This window comes from Diprion similis, chromosome 3 (assembly GCF_021155765.1).
Source record: "Diprion similis isolate iyDipSimi1 chromosome 3, iyDipSimi1.1, whole genome shotgun sequence".
Classification (NCBI taxonomy): domain Eukaryota; kingdom Metazoa; phylum Arthropoda; class Insecta; order Hymenoptera; family Diprionidae; genus Diprion; species Diprion similis.
In genome coordinates this window covers 3,378,052-3,405,438 of record NC_060107.1, presented here as the reverse complement: position 1 = coordinate 3,405,438, position 27,387 = coordinate 3,378,052, and the positions used below count along the sequence as shown (strand labels likewise).

General features: G+C 35.2%; 2 protein-coding genes across 5 annotated transcripts in view; both read left to right on the top strand.

Moving 5' to 3' along the window:
• Positions 1–16,768, top strand: part of LOC124404329 (axin) — a 56,553-nt gene extending 39,785 nt beyond the window's left edge. For 2 of the 4 annotated variants that reach the window (XM_046878375.1, XM_046878376.1), the window contains exons 2-9: positions 9,344–9,499; positions 9,776–10,145; positions 10,241–10,681; positions 11,290–11,454; positions 12,607–13,298; positions 13,658–13,971; positions 14,082–14,380; positions 14,740–16,768. In XM_046878375.1, coding sequence (XP_046734331.1) covers positions 9,433–9,499; positions 9,776–10,145; positions 10,241–10,681; positions 11,290–11,454; positions 12,607–13,298; positions 13,658–13,971; positions 14,082–14,380; positions 14,740–14,866 — 2,475 coding nt within the window. In that variant the 5' untranslated portion in view covers positions 9,344–9,432 and the 3' untranslated portion in view covers positions 14,867–16,768. Of the gene's footprint in view, positions 1–7,737; positions 7,927–9,343; positions 9,500–9,775; positions 10,146–10,240; positions 10,682–11,289; positions 11,455–12,606; positions 13,299–13,657; positions 13,972–14,081; positions 14,381–14,739 lie in introns of those variants that run through there. The other 2 variants (XM_046878377.1, XM_046878378.1) reach the window with 2 other exon arrangements.
• A 414-nt stretch (positions 16,769–17,182) lies between these two features.
• LOC124404641 lies at positions 17,183–18,460 on the top strand. The gene is made up of 2 exons (XM_046878976.1): positions 17,183–17,264; positions 18,051–18,460. Exons 1-2 carry the CDS (start codon positions 17,183–17,185, stop codon positions 18,458–18,460), a joined length of 492 nt encoding a protein of 163 aa, XP_046734932.1.
• The last annotated feature ends 8,927 nt before the right edge of the window (positions 18,461–27,387 follow it).

The window sequence follows — 27,387 nt, the reverse complement described above, 5'->3', positions numbered from 1 at the left end:
TAATAATAACAATAATACCCCGTAAGAATGATCGTTGATGGCTGTGCGAAGCGTTATTTCTTGCCTCCCCAAGCATGTAATATCTTATTCACGTCAGGGATGATGACAATATACATATTATATAATATTGCATTGATGTAAGCCGCTCGAGCAAAGATGGAGAAGAAGATGGATGAGATTCGTACACGTATTATTGAAATAAAATTGAACATTCGTGCGGTTTGAATATTATATTTATTTCTCTTTCTCCCTATACTTCTTCTTTTCCCTCCTCGCTATATATCTTTTTAGATGGAAAGATTTTCACGTTAAATTCTTCACATATTTTGACACATTTATCCTGTGTATGTATATATATATATATATATATATATAACATAGATGCAATATCTTGGCTCGAACGCTTCGACGAATCTAAATAATGAAATATTTCTCCCGATTCTTCGCTCTTCTCTCGCTCTTCTATATATATATATATGTGATATTATACTACGCATTATACACAAGGTGGTAGCCAGCCGTCACATTTGCTTGGATTGATTTCAAATCCGTGATAATATTGCGGTGTTGAAATTCTTCTGAATCGTTGACGCGTGTACTTTACGTATAGAAAGGTGCCTGTTCATCTTTCAATATCACTTTTCTGTCTCCCGATATATTAACGTGAGAATCGTACTGTCATTCCTTTTTCTTTCTTTCTTTCTTTCTTTTTTTTCCAATTTCTTTTCTCTACTCCTTTCGTGTCGCTGAATAATCGTGATCTCTAGTAGCAGCTATGCACGTATTATTATATATATATATATATGTATGTGAGATAAAATTATTTGGTAAGGGAATTCGCGACAAATATGCGTGAAAACAATTCACACGTTATGCGGATGAATTTATTTTGTTTATATGTATAGATATATTATATGAAGTGAAATTGTTTTTAGGGAAAATCGTTACTTATACGTTAAAAAATGTTATTATTTATACGTACATCGATAATTTATCGATGTAATAATTGTTTACTATTTGTCAGACTGTCGAGAATTATAAAATGAAGAAAAGAAATCCGTCAGCGAATCATTTAATTCGAATATTGTGTAACACGAATAAACTCCTGCGGACGGTTTTTTTATTAGTTTTCCGTTTCTCTGTTTTCAGAGAAGAAACGAAAAGTTGAGTTTTCACTAGATTTTCATTTTCCATTTTTTTATTTTTGTCCGACGATATTTCGAGAGATCGAGTTACCGGATTTCAATGATTTTGGTCTCCATAAGCGCGGCTTTTTTAAACTTAAAACTGATTAGATTTTGGCTTTAATCGGTTCCGTACTTTTTCAATTATTTAAATAACAAAATTTTGAACAAGACAAATAAAAATGACGATATCTTGAGAATGGATGAATAGATTTGAATGAAAATTCGTATCGTGAGGTTTTTTCGGTTACCGATAACGAATCCAAAGTCAGACTTCCAAAGTTTGTAATAACGGGTTAAAAAAAAAAAACTAAAAAAAAAAAACAAAAAAACCATATTTTCATGTAAAATGCTATCCGAGGGCTCTAAAATTTTTAATCACGAATCCGAATTTGTAGTTTGAAATTCGAATTGGATATTACACTCTTTTTTTTTTCTCTACAAACTTTAAACCTGCAGTGTAAAACCGGGAAGTTCGAGGGTTTGATCATGGCCAGTCTAAATTTTTATCGCTTGTTATCTTTCTCGATTCGATATTTCACAGTTAATGCACTCGCATCGCGTTGCTTGTGTGGTGTAGAAGAAGAATAGAGAGCCAGTGTCTGAAGTAGGCCGTCACGAATTTGTAATGATGTAATGAGTTGCAGAGCAGAGCTACCGGGCATCTTCTCTTCTTGATTCATCCACGTTTTTCTTTTTTTTTTCTTTTTTTTTTTGTGTTTTTCAGTTTCTTTTTTCACTTCTTTTTTCTTTTTTATATCCTCTCTTTCTCCTTCCCGCAGTACGTTTCTTATACGTATTCCTTTTACCCTTCGTAAGTGATCCTTGCGGCATCATCATCATCATCATCATCATCATCATCTTGAATATCAAGTTAATCCAGGAACTCACGTATGTGTGCTTCTCTTTTGAGTATTGTGTGTATTATATATATATATATATATATATATATATATATATATATATATATACGTATTCACACCGTGTATGATGATAATAAATCGGCGCTTTGCGGACGCATCGCTTCACTGATCAACCGTATCGTAATACAGCAACGTGTAATATGAAAGAGAACCGACGTAGCGCCAAATTATAAATTATACACACTCCGGCGATTATTTTTTGTCCTCCCTATATGTCTACCTGTACAATTATATCTACCCACTTATCTGCCTCTATGACGTAACCAATATAAACGTGCAAATTCTCGCGAATTTAGGAACGAAGAAATATAGGCGAAAGAAAAAACACAAAAAATGTTTGTTTCTCAAAGTTTCACCGATTAACGGATCAAGTCTATCTGCGTTCTTGAGTTACATATTAAATATACTTTGTCCTTTATTTTTATTCAAATCGTTTCGTACTTGAAAAATGAAAAATTTATTGTGAACGATAAAAAAAAAAAAAAAAAGAAAAGAAATAGTCGAATATTTTCCTCACTTGTTGCAATATATACAAAAAAAATTTTAACACTCATTGTCAATAATTTCGTATCAATGTTCCATTTTTTTTAAATTTTTCTTATGAATTTACAGAAGTCGAATGGTCGAGTTTCATTATAGATCCCTTACTAACTTCTACCGACCTTACCCCGCTTTAGGGGTAACAAATGTACGGTATGTGTGTACACAATACCTACCTACAAACGCAAATATACAACTCGACGACGTGTACGCAGAAACCAGTGTCGCCATCTAAGGATTTTTTTCGCAAACTTCTTATCGAGATGCTTGTATGTACATACATGGTATGTCTCTCTGTTTAAATACACGGTTATTTGCAAATTTTGTTTAAAGAATCAAGAATTATCGATGGTTATCGTTTTCTTACTATCGGCAAAAATTATACAACAATCATTACAACAATGAAAATAACTACAGCAATAATAATAATAATACTAATAATAATCATAAAATACGAACTTGAAACTGTTTCGCATGAATCTATAATAAAGGTGTTATAATAATGTGGCAAAAAAATGATTTATATTAATAATTTTTACTTTATTATTTCTATACATTTTGCACCGTTTTGTAGCGAAAACGCCTAATTTCGAATTATTTGGCGGCGAAACTTGAAGTAAAGAAATGAAACTTTTGCGAAGCGAGAAAGTTTCGAATGATCGGAAAATGACGTATCAAAGTGCAGACGAAATGCAAGATTCCGAAAATTCAAGTTACGATGGAGAAAAATTTCGAAAAGTAAAGTTTCAAATCAGGATAACCGGAATTCCGAAACGTAAAGATATTGAAAATCCAAAACAAAGAAAGATCAAACTGGTGAAATTTTATCGAGCCAGAAATTCACGGAAATGAAAAATTTGATCCATTCGAAATTTCGATGTTGAAGATTTATGAATTTTTGAATTTTCGCACTTTCGGAACTTTGAACGTCTGGTTTCAGATCATTCGAAACTTTGATGTCTCATTTGATGATCATTCGAGAATTTGATTGGATATGAAGTTTTTATTTTACGGTGTGAGATGACTGTGTGAACCGGAAGTGAAAAGTAGTTTGTGTCGGTCATCGAAGCTATAAAATAGATATTGTATACGCGAAACTTAATACGATGAGTCGCCGCCGTCGTCGCCCAACGTTTGAAATATGAAACGAGAACTACGGACGTCTTTTTCATTCATGCACCAGGTTTTTTCTGAGAAGGTTGAATGACTTGTGGACAGTATCATTTACGTGCTTCATTTTCAATCTTCGGATCACTATTGTTATTGTTATGATTATTATTTTTTTCTGGTTTTGTTTTTATCTTCTCTCTTTCTGCTTTCCGTTTTCAATATTTATGAGATTCAAATTAGCAAACGTTATTTCAACTACGCGTGTTTTATTTAAATTACAGGAAATAATCGTTATGTTTCGCAACTTTGAGGTTAACTGAAAATCGGTCGAACCGTTGTATCATAGAGTAAACCATGACCATCTCAATACTTCATTCGAAGCCATTAGAAAATTGCTAATTATCAAGTAAATTTTTTTTTTTTTTCCTTTCAATGTTGTTTCGTCAAGTTAAAGTTACTAACTTCAATCTCATTTCGATTTATATCATATGGGATGTAAGGTTATCTTTTTTTTTCTTTCTTTTTTTACGAAATGAAACATATTTGTGTGTGTGTTTTTTTTTTATTTATTTAATTTTGTAACAAATTGACGATGTTCCTGAAGAAATAAACAAACAAAGAACGATCAAGATATGATAAAAGTTATATGTTATCGTTATTAATACAAGTCTGTGTAATTCGGTAAACCTTAATTTACAAATAAACAAAACACACTGATATTTCGAAATTTTAGTTTGTTAAAAATCATTGTAAAATTAAGAAACCAGTGATTTTTTTTCCCCCCCAATCTTTTATTACGGTAACGGTACTTGTAATTTCAATATCGTAGATCTCAGGAATTCCTGAGGGGATTTCCATGAAGACAAAGAGACAAAATAAGATCCCAATATACATTATTTATTTATTTAATTAATTATTTATTTCAAGTTTAATTGTTTTCAAGATTCTACCATTGTTGCAAATGGATTATCATATGTATCCTGCTGTCGTACAGTATTCGAATCCTGTAGGACAGATGATGTTATCCTCTTTTGTACTAACGAAAACACACTCGCATCGAAACGGGGAAAAATGTAAAACCTAAGATATTCAAAACGTTGGGAGAGAGGAGGAGCCCTTGAGAGTATTTTTCTTCAGTCTGTGCTCTACCCACGCTAATCCTAGTAGACATTGCAGCGCCTTTTCCTTTTATCTATTTTTATCGTGTATAGCGTGTTATACCGACGCACGCACATAACTGCTGATGCAGGGGGAAAGAAAGAGCCGCAAGAAGACACGTTTTCTAAATGCAATATACTCCGGGGTATAAACTTATATACGTAAATCTATAGATCATAAAATAGACGAGTGTGTGTGTACGTGTGCGTGTCGGAAGAAATATTTTCAAACTTCAACTCTAACGAAAAACCGTCCCACCGAAGAAAATATTGTCGAATTCGTAAATCCACTTGACTTGGCCGCGTTTTTTTACGTTCTGTTTTTTTTTTTTTTATTATTATTTATTATTTATTTTTATTTTTTAAATACTTATTTCTTTCTTTTTTTTTCCCCCTTTTTTCTCATCTTTTGCAGCTGACCCACGTTCAAATTTTCTTTGAACGAAACGGCGAGGCAACCGAATGGCTTGTCTTTTTATCAAATTATAACAACATAGATAGTTTTTATTGGTTTTTTTCTTCGCCCTCCTTTCCCTCCCCCTCCTATACTTTTTGTTTTCTCGTTCTTTGCTTTTTCTCTTCTTTTCGTAAATCAGTTCTGTACCCGAAATTTCTTTACAAGCTTTTTACCATTTGTCTGTGCGGCTTTGTTATTACCGGAAGGAAGAAAATGTTGGAGAAAAATGACGAGGTTCAAGTAAGTTAGGTTATCGTAACGAAACATTGGGGAAAAAATTATGATTATTATTATTTCTATTTTTACAATGATTTGTCAAGGAAATAAGATTGCAAAATTTGATTATGTTTTGTTTTATTAGGCTTTACTGAATTTCAAACAGTTCGAAAATCGCGAGATAACGTTTTTTCCTCAACCGCAATCGTTACGGTAACGTTACTAACTTCAATGTGATGAGGAATGAACGATTTTTTCCATATGTTTTTGGACTTTGTTCATACGTAAGCGTATAATATTTAATTTGAATTTTTTTTTTCGAATTTACCGACCTTATGTCTAAAAGAAAAAGATGAAGAAGAAGAAGAAAAAATAGTAATAGAATTGTCATATTTTTTAGAATATTATTTGTATTACTATTAACGATGAGTATAAATTTGACTTGGTGTACATATAAAATGCATCCATAACGGAGAATCTGATCTCTCTTGGATGAAAATGCAGACTGTTTGTGTCGACAGAGATTTCGAAGGTTAGGAGAGAGCTTTTCAAACAAGGAAAAACCTTTGACAAACGATTGTGAATTGCAAAAGCCTCTTACGTTAAAACTTGAAGCTTATAATGCGAAATGCGGACGACGATTTTATTTTTACTCCGAGCTTTTAAAAGAATATTTTAGGTATTCGTGCATGTATTATATATATATGTATAAAAGCGTTTGTTACAATCTATTTATTCTACCCTGCATAAACATCTCAATGTACATATGGGGCATTCCACGTCAAATCAGCAGCCCATGTCTTACCCACCTCCTTCGATTTCTTCGATCATTTTTTAGTATGATGTTGTTACCGACCCAAAAGTGTCTCAGAATTTTTTACAGATTTTTTGTAATCAAAATTGGAATTTGCAGAAAATCAATAAACCAATTCCGAAAATTGGCCATTTTTGAAAAATTTCAAAAAAAAATTCATTCTTATTCTACGATTTGAAATATGATTTATAAACACTTTTAAATGATAACGGAATCTTAACCTTGACAGATTGGCTTGCAAGTTGTTAGATTTTTCACATTTGAATAAGAATTTTTTATTTTTTTTTTAATTTTGAAAAAATTTAAATTGCTTCAACTTTATTCAGGCCTTCTGGCATTACCCTAAATTTTAGAAAAATTGTCATCCATTTTTATATCAGAGATAGTTATTACTGATGAAGAAAATGAAAACTCCAATTCCAATATGGAAAAACTAAAAACTTGCGAAAAAAAACGTAAACGTTCAAGTCCCATCATCTTGCGCTGTTTAAAAAACATATTTTATATCGTAGAATCATTGCGAATATTTTAGATTCTTTCAAATGGCACTTCTATAATGGCTTTTCAATTTCGATTTAAATTTCCATGGTGGTTAATAAAAATCTGACAAGAATTCCGAGATGCTTCTAGGTCGTTAACAACATCGTACTAAAAATGATGAGAATCAAAGGAGGTGAGGGACATGTGCTGCTGATTTGAGGTGGAATGCCCCATATACTAAATTCATGCGGCCCATGAACCTTTCTACAAGTTGACGCATTAGCTAAGGAAATATTGCTGAAATCTAGGGAATTCGCTGTTATTTTTTTATTGTTTGAAGTGAAATCACATTATTGTTTACATTGTCGAACAGTTTGCGGTTTAGAAATTTTTGAACGGATGCCAAGATTTTTTTATTCATTTTTTCACCACCATCACAGCACAAGTCACCACTATAATTATGAAAGTCAAATAAAGCGATGAAAATTTTTTATCGTACTAGTTATTCTAAAGCAATATGTATCGCCAAACTCATTCAGTATAAAATTTTCATCAACTTATCGTATCACATCGGACTCGAAACTTGAAATTCATTCGCCGCACCCTGAGCACTTGGTATAATAGAATGAACTCCCGTGTACAGCTGAGAACTAACCAAGGGTTGTTTCGTCCCCTAGTTTCGCCTCGACGTCAGTTCGGTTGAGTCAGCAGCCAGTAAATCGTTGTCGACTCTTGTATTCAGAAGTAAAATTTTTTACCAGCGCACACCGAACCCCTAGGATTTCCTACATTCTCTCTCCCCCCTATCAATCCAGCGTCGGTCCTGGCCAGGACGCTGCCTTTCCTCAGTTTGATTCCAGACGCGTAGTTCGACGGTAGCACGATACCAAAATTTCACATCTGGCTTCAGAAAATTCATCTATCTTCGTTCAACCTATTCATCGTATTGCATAAATATAATATCCATTGGCATTATATGTCATAATAGAACCATTAACTACGGTAAAGAAAATCATCCCAATCTTTAGAGGTACTCCTCAAAATGGTACGTATTATTTTTCCACTACCCCCATAAACTCAGGTAGGAATCCGGTGAGGCGAAACTGATTTGTTATGACAGCTTTTCATTTCATAATTTTCTCTCCCCCATTTGCTGCTCTCTCTCTCTCTCTCTCTCTCTTTCTTATACCTGTGCAACAGATTCTCAAGTTCCTTGTTATATGCTGGTTTCCTGCATGCCTGCTCTGTTTATACATAGCTGACGTAGAGATTTTTACCTCGGTTTTCTTTTTCGATAATCGAATGTTCTTCGTTTTTTCAAGTCTCGTAAATGAGCATTCAACTCGTCGCAGTTTTAAATCCAACTAATATTTCAACTTTATACTTGTTGCTCGTCGATACTGTATCTTGTATGAAAATTTAGCATCTCGCTTTTGGATGAAAAACACTTAATCCTTTGGTAAAAATTTTCCTTCCTATTTGTTTAAGCATTTTTAAAATCTATATTAAACTTATTATTGACCAAAATAGGGCATATGGATCATAATAATGGGATTATACCTGGGTTGCGCAGGTAATGCATCCCCTTGGGTTATAATATAGAAATTAATATAGGATATCCATGGTATTATTATATGAAATAATATTTCTATAGTTCTGATTCACAATGGCTGCATCTCCGGGAGCAAACAATGGTGGTTATTTCCCAAACCTTTGCCCCTCTGCAAGTCTTTCTCTCCCGTGGCATAATTCTGTGAAAATATTTTTATGCTTCATTTGAAAACCCAATATTAATAGTACAGAATCTTACGAAGGGATAATTTTTTTTCCCTTCTTTGGAGAGGAGCGGACAGGGAACGCGACTCAATAGATTACGTCAGAATTTTTGACGATCAATACTGCACAAAGCACACCACGGACCGATCAATAGAAATTCTCATCGCTGAAGAGAGAAGGCGTTTCCCGATGCGCAGGCTACAGCAAGATGGATGATTTTTGTTCGATGTAGCCCCACCCGTAGATTTTATTGTCTATGGATAAAAAATATTGAAGCCAAGCCACTTCGAATCCTTGACGATTAATTGAAACATGACTACTCGTCAGAATTATGTACTTCCCTCGAGGGTCTGAAAATGCTTTTTAGTTTCAGCATTGCAATATTGTACGTTTTGATGTTTCATTTTCCCTTATAATTTATTATCTTAAATAAAATTATCATCCCTTCTTTTTCTGTTTTACAAGCGTTGCGTAACCACCTCGTCATACAGAATTTGAAGTGGTTCTCGTTATTACAGCAAGCTTCTTGCGCACTTGAAAGATAATATTTTTTATGATCGCAAAATGAAGAATTTGACATAAACTTTCTTGTTCTAATTGTTAGAGAAATATCTATCCTGGCGGGCAATTATTTGACGAATATTGATTAACTTTGTATTAAATTGTGTTCATCGACTTTGTTTCAGGTCTGGACTAGCCATGTCCACTAGGAGGCGACGAGGATTAAAATTCAGTATAGGAAGAGAAACAGCCCGCAATAGTCGCAAGAGATAGGATGAGTGGGCCGCGACATAGCGAAGCTCACTGCTTCAATGAGAACTCTCCGAGGCCACCGGTGCCTGGTAAGAATTGACTAATGTGTAGAAGTCGCAGTTCACCAATATCGAGAGAAAAAAAAATTTGTTTGGAAATGTTAAATTAACTTCTGCAATTTATATGTCCCGGAAAAACATGAATCATGCGATTATCTTCGAATATCCATCGTCTCTCGTCAGTCACGCAAAGTGTTTTCATATAATTAACAATTCTAATGTAATATTTCTTTATTTGTTATTACTTTTTTAAAATAAAATAAATAAATGAAGGACTAGAACTGTACAAACATTCTTTCGTTTTAGGAGAGGAGACTGGCAGCCGTGTCAGCAGACTCCGTCAACAGAGCCAAGCCCTAACACCGAGGCGCTCTTCGCTTGCTTATACCACCGCTTCTGTTCCTTGCGATGGTTCGGCTCCGCTGGGTTTCGAGCCAGAGGGAAGCTGCGGTGGTACCTGTATGGAAAGCGTCTCGCCACCTGCCTGCCTCAGGTGGGCGAGGAACTTGCACTCGCTTCTACAAGATCCGGAGGGTATAGCATTGTTCAGAAAGTATCTCGACCAGGAAGGCAGGCCCCATGCGGAACCACTAAATTTTTGGTATGCCTGCGAAGGGCTGAAGAATCATCATGATCCGGACACGATACATCAGCTGGTCAAACTTATTTATAGAAGGTAGCCTAGGATTATTTGTTTTCAGCGAAATGATTGATACATTTGTTTAGTTGCCCAGGAGCTTTTTCGTCACAGCTAAAACTCTGCCTTTGCAGATTCTTTCTCAACTTGCAGCTACCGGTGCCGGAAGATGTTAGGAAAGAAGCTAATCGCCGCGTCAAAGAAGGCCGAGTCGACGGAAAGGTGTTCGACAATGTTCAGATCGAAGTCGAACACCTTATCAACGAAACCACTTACCCAAACTTCCTCAAATCCGAAATGTACTTACAGTATGTTCAATCCTATCAAAACCCGGATTCTGGCAGTTGTACCAGTTCTGGGTCGAGTCGGGAAATGTCTGTATCCTGTGGGCCAAGCTTACTACCGACTCTCCACGAAGACAGCGAATTCATTAGTTCAGCTCACACCTCGCATTCGGCTAGCGAAACACCCGGGGAGTTGAGGGCTGGCGAATTAAGACTGACCAGGGATGTTCTCATGGCGACTCAACAAACCAGAGCGATGGAACTACGGCCTAAGCCAGAGGCCTATGCTGGGTAAGCTTGAATATGCTTTGTGGCCTCTTCCACGCATTGAATAATTTTCAAACCCCGGTTCGATACCCTTTCGAAGCATCGTTCATATTATGAATCATCTTTACCAACCATCTCTGAAAGTAGAATGCTGTGCCAGTTTTAGATTTTATTTTTTATTTTCATTTTCCAAAAATTAGATTTATGTGAGAGCTTTGCAATGCCGAAAGTTTGAATACTGTTAAGTTTGAAGCTGAGTAGGCGGAGTATATTTTACATATAGTTTGTAAACTAGTTTCAGATCTTGGTAACAACTGAAGTAGCGAATCGACCGAAAACTATAAGTAAATTATTCTCCTCTTCGACTCATCGCTAGTTTTTTATAGACCGCTTTCATACTTTTTCAAGTATATATTTAGTCGTTTTTTTTTCATCCATATAAAATTATCTCTGGTTTTTTTCCACAATTTTTCTGCAAATTTGAATTTGTTTTACACGATGCCGCTTACAATCCTGTAGTACAAAATATACCTTTTACTTAATTTTTACTTAGTCCTTACCGCTGCACCTTGCGCGTTTTGTTTTTAATTTCCCATTTGTTTTGTTTGGCATTTTGCGTGGCGTTTGCGTAGCATTTACTTCCAAGCTGGTGCTAGTCCCTACCACGTGCCAGCCAACAGGTTACACGCTCAATATTCATCCTACAACCCAGTTTCAAGGCAGGATTCTGAACTGCAGAGTTTGAGCAGTGACGCCCGGACAGAATCCGATAATATGTCGCTCACCGACTCGTCTGTGTAAGTTTAATTTTTCCTGTTTTTTTTCTTTTAATTACAACTCAAGTCACAAGGTATAAAACTGTTGGCACAATTCTAAGAATTGTTTCATTCAATTAATAACTAGTTTGAAACTCATTTAAGAAAGTTTCGTTAGTTTGTATCTTCTAATTAAAAAATTGGCATCGAAGTTGCGTTGCAAAACTTTTATACCTTACGATTACGTTTTGAAACGGGATAAGGCTTGGATGTTGATATCTATGAACGGTAAGTACACAATTTAAACAAGAAATATTATGCATGCTAAAAAGTTGTTATCTCTCTTTTTCATCGACGACAATGATTTTGCCAGTTATCTAATGTTGGTATCATTTTACTGTGTGAGAGATAACATATCAGTTGCGTGAGAACTGATATGTAGCGAGGCTATGACAAAAAGAAGTTTAGTATGTATTTGATCATTACCCCGTGATTGCTGTTGAGAGATTTATGGCTTGGATTATGCAGTGAAGGAGTTGCTTTTCCTATTATCTTGAAAGATTTTTCAGTGCCTTAACAAATAGTTGATTAACATGTATAATTCGAACAGTATGGATAGAGCTCATAGACTTTTTGGTTGGTCTACTCAGTGCGTTGTGGATCAACCAGTTTTCACTCCTCGACAACAAAATGCTTTGGTCGAATGGCTGCTCAACAAACGGTATAATCTAAATATCCTATTATTTATAAGGATTATCACAGGGATTGAAAAGCTAACGATCCGGATTTCTAAGGGGATCCCGAATTGCTTAGCCACTGAGACACTGAAGTGTCAAAAGAAAGCTGCCTTAAATACGTTACATACTGAGTATAATGTATTTGAATAATAGAATCTTCGATTCAGAAGATGACAGTATTTGAGCAAATATTTACTGCACGTTTTTATAGCTACTTGTAGTTTTATCGCTAGAATTATCCGCCTGTAAAAATTATTATATTATTTTATCAGTATGTGCAAGCAAATATGATTTGTAAGGATTCATCGTTGATAGTAACTAAACGAAAGATTGCAATATTCCATTGAACATTGTGATAATAAAAAAAAAAAAAAAAAAAAAAAAAAAAATATGCAGGTCAAAACCTACTCGCATTCTGAGGGTATAATATTACAACTAGCATTTTCTTTGATTACAGCGATGGTATGTCGATAGGAAGGCCTCGCAGTAGTAAAAAGCAGTACATGCGACAATGCAGGGCTATGAAAGAGTCGGCGAGTCTGAACCGTGATCCGATGGTACACTGCACGGTTATCCCTAGAACGCAACGAGTGCCTCGCGATCAAACACGTTCTTTAAAGCCGGAAATTTTTGCCCAAGTCTTGATAGAGAAATTAGAAAATGTAAAAAGAGCGCGCGAGACGCAGGAGAAATTGGACAGGCATTTGCAAGATGGGGAAATTATTGGCGGGGATGTGATGAACGAGCCTCCAACCGGCGGGGCCAGAACGCTGGCCGACGCCATTAGAGAAAAGCTTCTGGTCGAAGACGACAGTGATCAAGCTATTCTGGATCAACACGTATCCAGGGTTTGGTCAGATCTAACTCCGTCGAGATCACCTGGCCTCGCCTCACCCAGACCCCACTCTCCTGAACGGAGGCGAGGACTGCTGCACAATTATCCTCATCAACGACCATACAAACAAAGAAAAGAAAAAGATGTTTCGTCTACATTTTCGGCGGACAGCGGCAATATTCACGATTTTCCCGAAGGTAGCGATTTATTGGGAGCTGGTTCAATGAGCTCTCTAGGATCCCATTTGCCAAAATCGAAATCCATCCCATCCGATTATGCAGAATCACTGAATAAACCGGATCTTTACCAACCATGTAAGAATCTTTTGTTATATTTACTGGAATAAATAGATCCCTGACAAATATTTATATTGGATATAACAAAAAATAAAAATGAACGATGTAACAACACATAATCAATGCACCACCACCGAAACCTATTCACTCTGTTATTTTTCTTATTTTTTATTTTGTTACTCCTAAATCATTTCTTTCGTTTATCAAAAGCTTATAATCAGGACGATACCTTGTTATAGTTAATTTTTTGGCAATATTTCGCCAGTCAGTTGTTATTGAAAAGTGTCAATTCTCAAATTTAAATACCCTGAGTTATGAGAAATATTATTATTCAAGAGAATGCTCGATTACCACTATTTATATATTTATTTTTGTAGCTCACGATCAGAGAATCCGAAGGTCTGATATAAGTAGAAGATCGACATCTTCTAAAAAATCAATGACTGAATTAACTGACAGCGGTGTCAGTGTGGTGAGCGATGCACCTCCGTTAGCTGCTAGCAAAGACAGTCGCCTATTGTCTTGGTTGAAAGAATCTGATAAGAAAAGTGATTCTAAGCACAGTCGACATGGAAAGAAGTACGGTTCACGAAGCGGCTCTTTGGAGAGAACTAGCAGGGAGACTTGGGGCGTTCCTGCCCAACCTTTTGTCGCCGATCCTGGAATGCCTCCTCTGCCGCAACCACATACAGTGAGTTGCTCTGAACAATATCAAAGCCGATATTATAATATTTTTACTATTTATCCGAATTAGTAAGGCTAATTGAGGTGGAAAATTTTATATATAATTCTTGTCAACAGGCCACGCAGCTAGAAGAAGCCAGAAGAAGGTTGATGGAAGAGGACAGAGCGAGAGGTGGTAGTAGTAGACAACGTTACCCAAATAGTGGTAAGCTGTCGTGTGAACCGACTAATCTAAATCCATCCTGCATCCAATCTAACCAATCGACATTGAGGAAGAGTAGACAAGATCCGGCAGATTTCACCACCGTTGTGTTCAGTTTCTGTGACGAACAACTCCCCTATATGACCAAAATTCCTGGGCGTAATATCACTTTGAAACAGTTCAAGGATTGTCTACTAAAGAAAGGCAGCTATCGGTAAGTTTATTTTGTTAGAAGAAAAGCAAAAATCATCTAGAGCATGCGTATAAATACTAAAAAGAAAACCTTTTATCCTTCCTATAAGTTGATTGTGTTTCTCTTTTTTTCACTGATGTACACTTCATTTTTGCAGGGATTATTCAATCATTTGATTGGGAATTTGAGCAAACAATAGATATTATTCTTTCTGTGAAATGATGGAAACATCTTATCGAAACTCTAATTGTCACACTTTTACATTTTATTACATTATAACTTTTCTACTTCGTTTTAAATTTTCTACTTTACTGACAGTGCACATTCGTGTTTATCCGATGACTTCACTATAATCATCCTTTGTTCATTTTTCTTTGCAGGTATTTCTTCAAAACAGCATGCAAAGATTTAGATATGAAAGTGATCCAGGAAGAAATAACGAACGACTCCGAGGTTTTGCCGCTGTGGGAAGGCAAAGTAATGGCACAGGTCAAAGCGATGGAGTGAAGCGACCATTTGCTCGAATACAGACGAAATCGAAACAGTTCAAGATCAGTTTGAAGGATATAAAAGTATTTCCAGTCGAATGGATTCAGAAATTATTTTTCGCTAACATTCATTTTTAAACTAAACTACTAGTCTTTTATTACGCATAGACATCGATAATTAATCATGTTAATTTTATTCACGGTTTTAATCACCCACTGCACATTTGTTCATTTTCTTGAATCATATTTTTTCCCCATATTTTATAAGTCGTATTTTTATCACGTAAAAAAAATTGAATGAAATTTTTGTCATAGCAGCGCCATAAATTATTGCCATTTTTTATTCGTTTCATTTATCTAGATCAGCTCCGTTTCTTCTTCTTTTCGTATACTTTTATTACGAATTTTCAGCTCGTTTAAATTAGGCCAATTTTTTTTGGCAATTGTTCTGATCGGGGGACTGGTCCAATTGAATAATATTGTTTAATGAATCGTTTTGTCAGAGAGAATGATGACAAGAGACGAGAAACGGAAAATACTTCGTAAAAATCGTTCGCGTTATAATCGTAAATGGGATCACTGATCGAGTTTAATCCTTCGGCGAGATTGGTTATGTATCTTGACAGTGATCAAAAGAGAAAAACGGAAAACCGAATACTAATATTTCCTTGAAGACTTCCCTTAGTTTTCCAGCCGACTGTACAAAAGCCTGTGTAGTGTCTCGCCTTATTAAGGTCCGCCTAGACCCTAGACTTGTAGGAAAAATTATTATTACAAATTAGTTTTAAGAGTTTATATATATATTAAAAGAAAATAATAATAGTGACATTTATTATAATTTTATTATTATTATTATTATTATTATTATTATTATTATTATTATTATTATTATTATCATTATTATCATTATTATCATCATCGAGAAATAATTCACCCTCACATCACTCATTCATTCAACATTGTAACATACACACATACAAGAAGATTTGCATAAAGAACACCGAAGAAAATAATTAGAACAAAGAATGTAATAATATTTTATCAGGTGCGGAAATTTGTGCCTTTTTAGTATTTTAAGATTTGATTGTAAGCGAATCTAGGCGAGGGTTAAGAAATACTTATTAAATATGAACTTGGGAGACTTCTAGAGATTATGTTTCTATCCGTGCCAAAATTCATACACGGTGATATCGCCATTTTATGCATATAGTTGAAATTTCCTTTTCATTTTCGGAATCCACATTCATACTTCGGAATGCCTCCGAATTTTTTTTTTATTTGCAATTTTATTCTTAATTTTAACTTGCTAAATATATGATGTTTTCGCATACAGGGACTATTGTTGATTGTACAAGTTTTTTTCTTTTTTTTTTGTTTTTTTTTTCGTTTTATGGATTTTGTCAAATTTTTAATAAGCGATTCGATTGACTGGGATTTAAAAAAAAATTTACCTTATTGATAAATATTGGACTGGCTTCAACACGTTATGCGCGTTGCGAGTCGTGCGGTTTTTACATAAGTTGAAAAATCATCTCCAGGAGTCTTTCGTTTAATGGTATTTTAATGACATCTCTAGCAGCTGCTGGGCGCTGACCTCCGCGAAATATTATATTGAAATAAAATATCAAATAATTATACTGATTAATTGAATTATAGATGATAAAATTATGTTTGACAGCTATTTATGTAGGGCGGTAGTATACGGGGACAGCGCATGGTGGCTCATAATAATGAAATTCTTTTTTTTTGCATTTTTTTTTTTTTTTTTTTTAACCGTACGTAATTAAATATTATTAATTGATATCACGAAAGCTAAAGTGTTCCTGTACCTAATTAATTATTATTATTATTATATATCAAAAGTATTGAGAATAATAATAATGCGATTTTCACCGGATTAAACGACAAAAAAATTTCATTTATAAATCATTTCTGTTATTTAAAAACTTTGCTGAAAAATAGATGTTTTAAGAACTTTGACTTGAATGTATGGATATTTTGCTGAACCAGAAGCAGGAAATCTTGAACATTCCAACGAAACTTTTTGAATCATTATTTGTTTTTTCAGTGCGTTTTTACAGTACCGCAGGTTGTATTTTGTAATTTTTAGACACAGGGTATCTACTAGACACAAATGTTTTTTTTTTTTACATCTTTCGTGTGAGCAGAAACACGACTTTTCGTGTTTTGTTAATTTGTACGCTGAGGATTATTTTTGGTTAGAAATGTCGATTTAAAAACGAAAATTTATAATACGACGATATTTTATTCACGCTATTTCATCTGAAATTCGTTGAATTTTTAATAGTATTGTAGCTTATTGCACGTACAAAGAATGGCAAAATTTTATAATACAGAATTTAAAGAAGCACTCAGAGAAATTGCGCAAAGGGTGGCTCATTTTAATTCACCATACGGTAAGATCATTGTTTTATTTTATACTTGCTCAAGTTTCGTTGGGTTACGTTATTTTTCAGTAAATTAAAATTCGTTTAACTACGCTGTTCTTATATTGTAATAACAAAATCATTTACTGAATGGTAATTACTAGTCTTAAAACAATGTGTATTACGTATGTAACTCCGAGAGCTTTGTGGTTGCACAAATCTATAAAGATAAACGTTTAGATTCAGGTATGCAGCTATTAACTCGTAATTAAGCATTACTGCAGGTATTTTTTTACGGGCAGTGAGATAGCGAAATGGCTCCGTAACTTTTTTACCGTTTTATTTTCCGTGCGGTTCCAAACGATAAAGTCTTAATTGAGTGCCACTGAGCTACCTGATTCTACTATTTATAGCTCGCAATCGTTAGGAAAAGGAGAGCAAAAAAAATTTGAAGCCTATACAATTATTCGAAATTTTTCATTAAAAAGATTCTTTTACAGTATAAATTTATATAAATTGTGTATATATGTAATTCTGCATGATATGCAAATTGATCAAAAAATTTATTTAAAAAATCAATTTTAACTCCTTTATAGAGCCTTTGGGGCACGGGTTAATATTAAAACTTGGAGCGGATTTCACTTTTAAAAATCATTTTTTAGTATTCCGAGTCAATTTGAGGGGTGAGAGAAGAAGAAATTTTTTTTTACCTTTGACATATATGTATCTTGTAGTCTCCAAAATGTTGGGAAAAATGCGAACTGTTCGAAGAAGAATTTGAACTATTGAGAATTGAAGAGCTGTTTTTACATGCAGATCGCGTGCGAATCGTTGAGTGGACACGTCGCTTGGCCGGAATTAAAGACGACACGATAGACGAGGCGAAAAATCGAAACGACTATATTCAATTGCTGAAAATAATGACACGAGGTGGCCGTTTGCATGGTGTATTTTTGAAATGCCCACCCGAAAGTGATATCCCTCCACTGGCAGAGGCAATGGCCAATTTCCTCAGCGATCAATGTCCCGATCTGCCTCGTGCTGGACCCGTCGAACCGATCGTTTCCCGACAAACTCCTGACGGTTGCGCCTACATCGCATTCAGGAGGATACCGGAAAAGGGTGTGCTTTGCTACATGGCCGTCAGTCCGGATGGCCTCAAGTTTGAGGAAAGCGAGTCCGAAAACGAGGAAAACCCCGAGCTTAACGAGACAAGGATAGATTAGGGGCGGTGAAGAATGTTATTCGAAATGTCACGTAGTCCTTGAGTGAAAAATCAATTGTCATTCTGTCGCAATATTGGAGCAATTTTTGCCATCAATATTTCTTAATTTTATAGCAATGTTGGTGCAATTTTTATTAGTATTATTTGGTAATTTTTATCGGTTAGTTTCAAGCATCGACTGATCAATCGTTTCCGGAAATCTAGCTCGATAAGTGGAAGGAAAATTACATTAACTTGTTACACGTGTCAGGGTAGATGATTTTATCCATTTCGCAGATAATATACTGATTGCATGAATGAATGTATGTATGTATGTGTCTGCAAGTTACGTAATTTGATCAATCAATCTTATTTTAGGATGAGGAAACGGTGCTTGGATTTTTGCTCGCTCGCGTTGTTATGTTTTAAAAAGAATGTAAAATCCGTAATTAACGTCAATGGAACTGGAGAAGCAATTTACGCGGTCCTTTTAGACAATTTGCGGTTTCCCTCGTTGCCTTGGACCAGCATGTTCGTTTCAATGTGGCGAATAAATGTGATCACGTGTACCTTGAACTGTTCTGTAGAATTACGTAAATACTGCGAACTCGACTGTTATTCTCAATTGTCGGTCTTTTTAACAGGAGAAACACTCCCTGGTTGCGGTAATTATACGACCATTATACATCAGCCATAAACTACTTTTCTGTACTATAGGTATGAGGAAAACGCTGTTTCATAATTATTAGTTAATCACAGTATATCCTGTATTTGATAATTTTAAATTATAATTAACTTCTCCTGTTGCAAATTCTATTCTTTGTATCAGTTATGGAGTGTTATATTTAACTTGGATTTTCTCTGATAATAACGTTGATACTGTTTTAAAAAAAACTCTATTTTTGGCATCAAATTTTACACGTAATTCGACACGATGTGATCGGCACTCTGATTCTATACCTCCGAAAACTGTATCACCGAATTCTCACCCCGCAGTATTCAACGGAGGCTTAAAGTGAAAGGATAGTCAAATAAACGAATAAATAAACCGGTATGCTTTTGAAATTCGTATTTATTTGGTTCCAGCAGCCTGCTGCTATTCTGTAAGAGTTTAGTCTGTGTTCGTATAACTGTGTGATCCCGTCCAGACTTTGCCTACAAATATCTTTGTATCTCCGAAACTATTGATTTAATTGTAAAAGGATGTAGCCTAAAACCTGGCCAGACGTTCCAGCTATTCACAGAAAAAAAAGAATCAAAATCGGTTCAGTAGTTCCGGAATTGTAAATGAGAATACAGAAAAGACGTTGAGTTTCATATAATGAAGAGAAAAGAAGTAGATACATGTAACGTGAATAATGTTTCCAGGATAAAAAAAATAGTTTCCGGGTCATAAATCTTAATGATAACTGTAAGTATTATACACATAACATTCATATGTAAATCATTTGTAGACATTATCTTATTGTCAGTTTTATTATATAGGTATACTTGAAACGCAATGTTTATAGATAGTTGTAAAGACGCGCGTACTTGAGGCTATTCAAAAAAGTAAAATGTCACCTGAAGTTGCAAAAAATTGCCACTAAAGGATTCGTACATCGAGAATTGTCGGTTGATTTAGATCAATACCGTACGGTGCAATTTTGAACTTACAACGAAAATGTGAGTGACTATAAACGAAAAATTTGAATTGTCGATGATTTATCCAATTGTCTAGATCTTTCTGTCGCCTGATTGATTCGCGGTTAGGGATTAGCTAAAGGACAGTGATCAAACCATTCACCCAATTTCATGTATTTTGATACAGCAATTAGGAAACTTTTAATTACTTATAATAGATCATTGCGCAGAAAATATTTCAAGCTCATCGTTAACGGATACTAGTGGGTGTCGTTTTAATTTCTGCGAATTTTTTTTTCGGTTTGAGAAAAGTTTTATTTTTACGAAACAATAAGGATGTATCCTTATAGGTACCTCATATGTACCTAACTAATTGTAAGTTCTTTTTATCCGACCTTGTGGCTAATTACGGTTACCAACGCACTACGAGGATGGCGTTAAATAGATAAATAAACAAACAAATGAAATGAAATCCCTCTCGCTAATCATAATATCTGTGTTTTAATGAAATGAGGGGATTTTGGGGCAAGAGCGAATGGACACGTAAAGTACCAAGAAGTCGCATGAGCGTCATGACAATTACTGTAATTCACCAGGTACTTTACTTGCTCTTCAATTAGGGTAATCGTTTCACCTCAGAAAAAAATATATCTGCCTCCGGGTACGAATTAGATGATTAATATATTCTGAGGTAGGTTCAAGATTTTATCAGCATTCGGGATAATCCACTGTCCGCCTATAGATTTCGACTTCGCCATGCGTACTTGTGCCTGGCACAAGTTTTTTTATCATTCATATCTTGTATTTCCGTTAATTAATTCTTCCGTGTGATTTCAGCCACCTGTCGGGGTCCTTCAAGTTATTATTTATAACTTTGTTTTTCGATGTACGGAATTGGTCGATTCTCGGATATTCGTCACATGTAAATTTACAAAAATTTGCGATGCGTCGTTAATTGCTTACATACTAATTGTTACCATCTACATTGTATGTACGTATGTACTACATTTAGGTGTAGCTTAGATATATTCATTTATCCACGCGTACGTGCAGTATGTATGTATGTATGTACATACATACAATGTTTCTTGTTTGCTTTCCTCTTAATATTCTTCTTACGTTGATCTTTACCTACATAATTTGTTTTTATTCTTCATTTATTTTCTTACGTGTGCATAAATCTTGACTTTAGAAATTAAAGGGTAAACTTCTCCTTGGTAATACATAAATAATTAGTAGATAAAATTATATAAAGAGGCTGCGGTGTTTGGTGTTGTATATAAAAACGAAGTGCACGTGCGATGATGAAGAATTTCGATAAAATTAAAAGTTAATATAATTTCAAACACACAATTATACGTGCGAAAACATGATGTACCCAATATGTCTGCGAATATGAAAATTTGTTAATATAACGATTTATCGTTATTTTATTGCGAAAGTTTCGAGCGACGCAAACTTACAGCGCCAAAACGTGAGCGAGCTCAAAATTACGCAAGTCAGTACTCGGCTTTAGATTTTACGACGGTCTTTCAAGTACGTTGTAATCAGATGTAAGTACGGCAGCGTAATCCACTTTTGTCCAACCATTGAGCTTGCTAACTCCCCTCTTTGAACTTTATGTCGTGCAAATTACGCTTCACGTAGCCGCTGCGTGATGAACTCGGGGAAGAATATACGTAGGTACTATGTTTTAGATGTAAAGTTATATATACGAAGTGAGTCTACGGAAGGAATTCCTAACAACTGCTCGTTCCGTCGTCTGCTAAAATTTAATGCGCACGCGATACAATCTGAGAGCGGCTCTTTGCCAGGGAGACCAATAGCTGTTTCTAACCTCAAAAATTTTAACAACTGCCGTTACCAGTTGTGCTCAACACCGACAACTGTTAAAATGTTTAAGCTTACATTCATGACAGTTGGTCGCCCTGGCAAACAGCCGCTCTTGTATTGCAGCGCGTGCGCATTAAGCTTTAGCACACGACGGAACGTGCAGTCGTTAGGAATCCACTCTGTATACCCAAGTACCGTGGAATTTTCTTTACAGATTTTGAAAACAACTTGTGGGTTAACTCCCGCTGTGATTATATAATTTGAGATTTGAATAAGCCACAGTATTAAATGCATTCTCTAACCACAATGTTGAGCCGTCGGATTCTTCTTTGACGATTATTATATATACCTACACTTTCACCGCAGTGGGAAGTTTTTGAAACCGTAATTTTCCTCACCACCGGGTATTTCCGTGGTATACAAATGATGAATTATAAACTTTATTACAAATCCAGTTTTATTGAGAAAGGGATCAGATATAATAAAATCCATTTCAAGGTCAGGGAATTTGATGACGTGCGGATAGCTTTGGACTTGCCTTATTTGTAGCAGCTTAGGAATTCGTATAGGTGGAGACATGTACGGGTACTTTCCTCGATCTACGTCAGTCGCGATTCACCTGCGTTAATGGGTATTACCTTATGATCTAACCACCTTTGTTACAAGGTTTATAGAAAAGTGAAGAAATTTCATTTTGCATAAGTTTCGCAAAGACTGTAATACATGTCGCGTGTGGCACGCATCCAATGTTGAAAGAATTTTTGTACCACCGTTGTCTTATATCTATATACTTGCATCAAGGGAATTCTGTAAATGTAACTTAATTTTAGTATTAAGTGGTGAAGAATTGGTATTGTGGAGCTGCCTTTGTTCGCATCGCATAAAAGCCATTGTTTTTTTAATTTTATTTATTATTCAAGTTAGTTCTTCAAAAGGTTCTACGACATTGATAGGCTAAACTTAAAATAGCCTTCAGAACTTTTCTTCCTTAATGCGAATATTCAATTCCTGTAATCATCTTTATTCAAAGTCGTAAAACCAACATACCAATATGAGTATATGAGTCATTTATACGAAAAGGTTAACTACATACGTAACTTACGAAGTACTCTTTAAGTTATTCGATATTGCTAACAGTTTTAAATTTAATATAGTTTTACATTCATAATACGGCTTATATTTTTCACTCTAGTAAAATCGATTATGCAGATTGTCCGAAATGTATGTGTGTACAAACCACTGGGGAAATCACTGGGTCTTTTCTTTTTTTTCGGCGATCCGGTTTGCTATACATACCTGTATTTACCTCTTTTATATAAAATTTAGAGTACGTGCTAATGTGACCGCTGGCAAACAGATTTCTTACGTATAAACCTGAATTCCACGCTGAGACTTTAATAGATTCGTTTACTTATCGCACTGCCTATTGACAGATTTCCAGATGAGAATTGCTCGACGAACACTTTAGTGTAAGCTGAGTTTGTAATTCATTGTTATATATTTTTTTGTTTTTAATTTCTAGTTCTGGTTACTATAAGAGTTTACTTTATGTATTTTCATTTTTTACCAGAACCAAAAGACAGTTCTGGGTATAAAACGATACCAATTTTACTAGAATTTTCCAGTAACTGTAACGAATGAATTTTTTCTCACAATCAATGTGTGTAGGCATTATGCGGGCTATTCTAAATATATATATATATATATATATATATATATATATATATATATATATATATATATATATATATATATATATATATATACGCGTCGGTCGACCTCAACCTCACTTGATCCTAATCTTTTGTCGCCCATGTTTCGCTTCGGAATTCGATGCAGTAGATAATTTATATAATTTATCACGCAACCGTAATCAGAACAATATATGACAAAATCGAAACTGAAAATGAAAGGCACGAGTTAAAGATCGATAATCATATGTTAAATTACGCAAGAGGAAGAACGCGGGTTTATTCCCCTCGCATACAGTAAAACAGAAACTTATGCCTGCAGCAGGTTATTATAAACGCGTCTACCGCCCATACTTGACTCTGAAACACGTAGGTATTTATTCGTATGCAAATTTATATTCGTATTTCTGAATGGTATGCTTGTGCGTAGAGATTTTTCCACGTATAAGCCTGTTTTTCATCTCGCTTATACCCGCGTTACCCGTGATGTATAATATGTGCAATACTTTATGCGTTATTCGATTTCATAATCTTTCAAAAATCAAGTTATGTCACAACGCGGTGCCCGACGTCACGTGTACGTTTTTTATTGCTAAATATTTGTAGAATGCCGCATCGGTCGCAGTTCAAAACAGAAATTCAATTGCCAGCGGCGACGGATAAGTTTTTTCATATCGATACCTCCAAGCACCGATAATTCTGTAAATTTTTGAAATTCCTCAATACTTGATTCGAATTACAGTTACACGCAAAGGTTGAGTCGAGCAACAAGCTTGCAAAGTAGTCAGTGGGCTCGAGAAAAAAAAACGCCAGTGGTGCGAATAACACAAAAATCCGCGGCTCTGACGTTATAAATTTTTAGTCTTAGGACAGTTTATCAACGTAGATCTAAAAACAGGTATAATGAATGTTGAAACCAGTTATCAGTTATTTGCATGAACTCAAAATACCGGGTAATTATTATTATTATTCCATTTCATTTTCGGCTTTGTAAAATGCTAGGCAAACTTCTCTGTATAAGACTGATATATAGTTATACAAATATCCGGCGCCCGACCTTTTTATTAACTAACTCAAGGATTGACTGCTGATGTAAGTCAAAGTATGAGACCATAATAAGAAGACAAAATAATTGAACGTATCCAAACACTCGTCATAGATTTGTTATGCGCAGGTTAATATTGTACAAGTCTCACCTATACTTGGTGTCAAAATTATCTATATATGAAGATAATATTTGTTTTATGGTTAGTCAAGTGCACGGTGTGACTTCGGTCATACGTAAGGTTTGACCCTAATACCGCCATGTCGCCTACAGTTTCAAAGATTTCTTGAACGTAAAAATTCCCGCGACACCAATGCGCGGGCAGTAAAGTAATTCGCTTAAGGTCGCCTCACGTGCCGAATACGAACCAATTGTGTCTGATTGAATTGAAGATTGCGTACCGGAGATACCAGAGCTTGTATAAACGTGAAGTTATTTTGCAAAAAAAGTTTGCGCAGCTTGCGGCGAGATGACGTCTCGTCACGTTTCTTCCTCGGTTTTTTTTACACCCTGCACTTGCTCCGACCCCTTGATAATAAAAATAGACGAGTAAAGAGATTTAGTAGCCGGGTCACTTTCATCCACTTGATCTCACGGTCAAATAGATTACATCTCCTACCGCTATGTATATAATTTACGTAAATGTGGACGAGACTCACACTTAGTGGCGAGTCCCAAAGACCACCTGCGCGTCAGCGATATGACAGAAAACATTTAAAAACGAGTCCAACTGGCTAGTCACATCAACTGATCGGCTGGATAAAATGAAGTAAAGTAAACCATCTACATACATACACACGTTCAATGGTGAACAGCATATCGGTGCTCAACCTGTCTACACCTGGTTATTTCCGTGAAGCGCCCCTTAGAGACTCCTGATTATAGGCAAATCAGGGGTACAACTCCACTCTGGTCAGCTCCGAATGCTCCGATGCTCTTTTGTTAGCACGCTGCGAAACTTGGAGCTGGTCAGAGCGAATTTTAACCCTCACTTGCCTATAATTAGGGGCCTTATTAGGCGCTTTACGAAAATGAGCCGGTATAATTGCAACTCGTGATGGGTATACCTGATAAAAATTCTACGGTTATAAATCACTGCTACGCATACCGCATCTTTCCGGGATCGAACTCATTAAAGATGGTGTGTATATCCTATATATATATAGGTTACATCATTGTGAATGGATATTTTTTTGGTCTCTCGTCAAAATTGGCAGGCCTTGACGTTTTTTTTTTTATCGTTTTTATTTTCATTCCTCATTTTTACTCGCTTTTTTTTTCTTCTTCCTTATGATTATCTTGCGTATATAGTCACATGCGCTGTCACATGATGTTGCTGTTATCATATTTATTAGTACATCGATACAATCGCTTCTAATTAAGATTCAATCCTCAAGAATCTTGTGACAGATAACACGATTGTTTACTGCATATATGGGATCACGGTGGTCACAAAGGCTTGTAAAACTTTACATACGTATTAGATTTGCACACCGAGTCTCATGTGTGTGCGTGTGTGCACGTATGTAAATATATGCCATACATGCGAGTAACAAACCCGTGCATTTATGATAAAATGGTAGGTAATGTTGAACCGCGAAAGGTACACATTGTATAGAGATTCCCGCGTTTATTACTCTACCAATACGTACTTGACACTGTAAACAATAACGGCACGTGAAGTCATCATGAAGTGCTGGAATAATATACGCTTGGAATTTAAACACATTTAATTGAGATCTCTCGCGTAATAATCATTGAAAAATTAACAACCCGTTTAGTCATCGCTATCTTTTACAATCGCGTGCTTTCTTATTGTTCGAGATTCTCTACGGGTCACGTGAATTAACTTTACATGACTCGACGATGTAGGTAGAAATTGACGTATACATATTATATGGTATTTGTATAACGGATATATTCTGCAAAAACATTACACATGTGATTCCGTCTCTTGACATTTCGTACTTATTTTATTTTGGCTACATCACCATTTTCGAATATACTTCCTCAACGTTGATCGTGAACTTTTTCAAATCACCCAAGTCGAGTCATTCAAGGAATTTTTCCTATATATTATAGGCATTCGAACTATAAGACGACTTGATGTTTAATTGTTTGTTGCGTATTTCGTTCATTAATACACACACAAATATGTATGGTATAACCTATTCATCACTGACGGAAATACCCTTAAGCTTTGATCGAGAAATGTAATGAATTGAATCACATTCCTACATGGATGAAACCGCCTTAATGTTTAACCGTAGAAGGGAGAAACGGCTGCGACACTACTGAAAATGTTTATGTCTTAAATCATAAAATGTTTCGAAAGAATTCAGCATGTAATTTATTACGTGATTTATCTTGTAAATTCCAAGAGCACGAATCATCAGATATACTAGATTAAAAATCATATAGTTCACTACGTAGTTGAGTATATGATTTTTGATCGAGACAAAATATCTGATGATATCTAGTCGAGTATATTTGATGACTCGTGCTCTTGTAGTTAATTAGGTATACGATTTCTTATATATTTTACCATAATTTACAAAATAAATTATGTAATCAATTAAACGCTAAATTCTTTCAAAAACATTCTATGATTTAACACTTGAACATTTTCAGTAGGGCAGAAATAAGGGGTTAAATTCTGGGGGTCTATTACGTAATTTTACTTTTCACATTTTCCACCATCCAAGCATTCTGATTGGTTGACCAAACTTTTTGCAAAACCGATCACAATGCTTGGAT

What these genes read in the sequence shown, in the direction of transcription:
- LOC124404641 (XM_046878976.1), top strand. Translation starts at nt 17,183, where the DNA reads ATGGCAAAATTTTATAATACAGAATTTAAAGAAGCACTCAGAGAAATT. An exon ending in TCATTTTAATTCACCATACG is followed by an intron (nt 17,265 to 18,050) that starts GTAAGATCATTG and finishes TTTTACATGCAG; the next exon opens with ATCGCGTGCGAATCGTTGAG.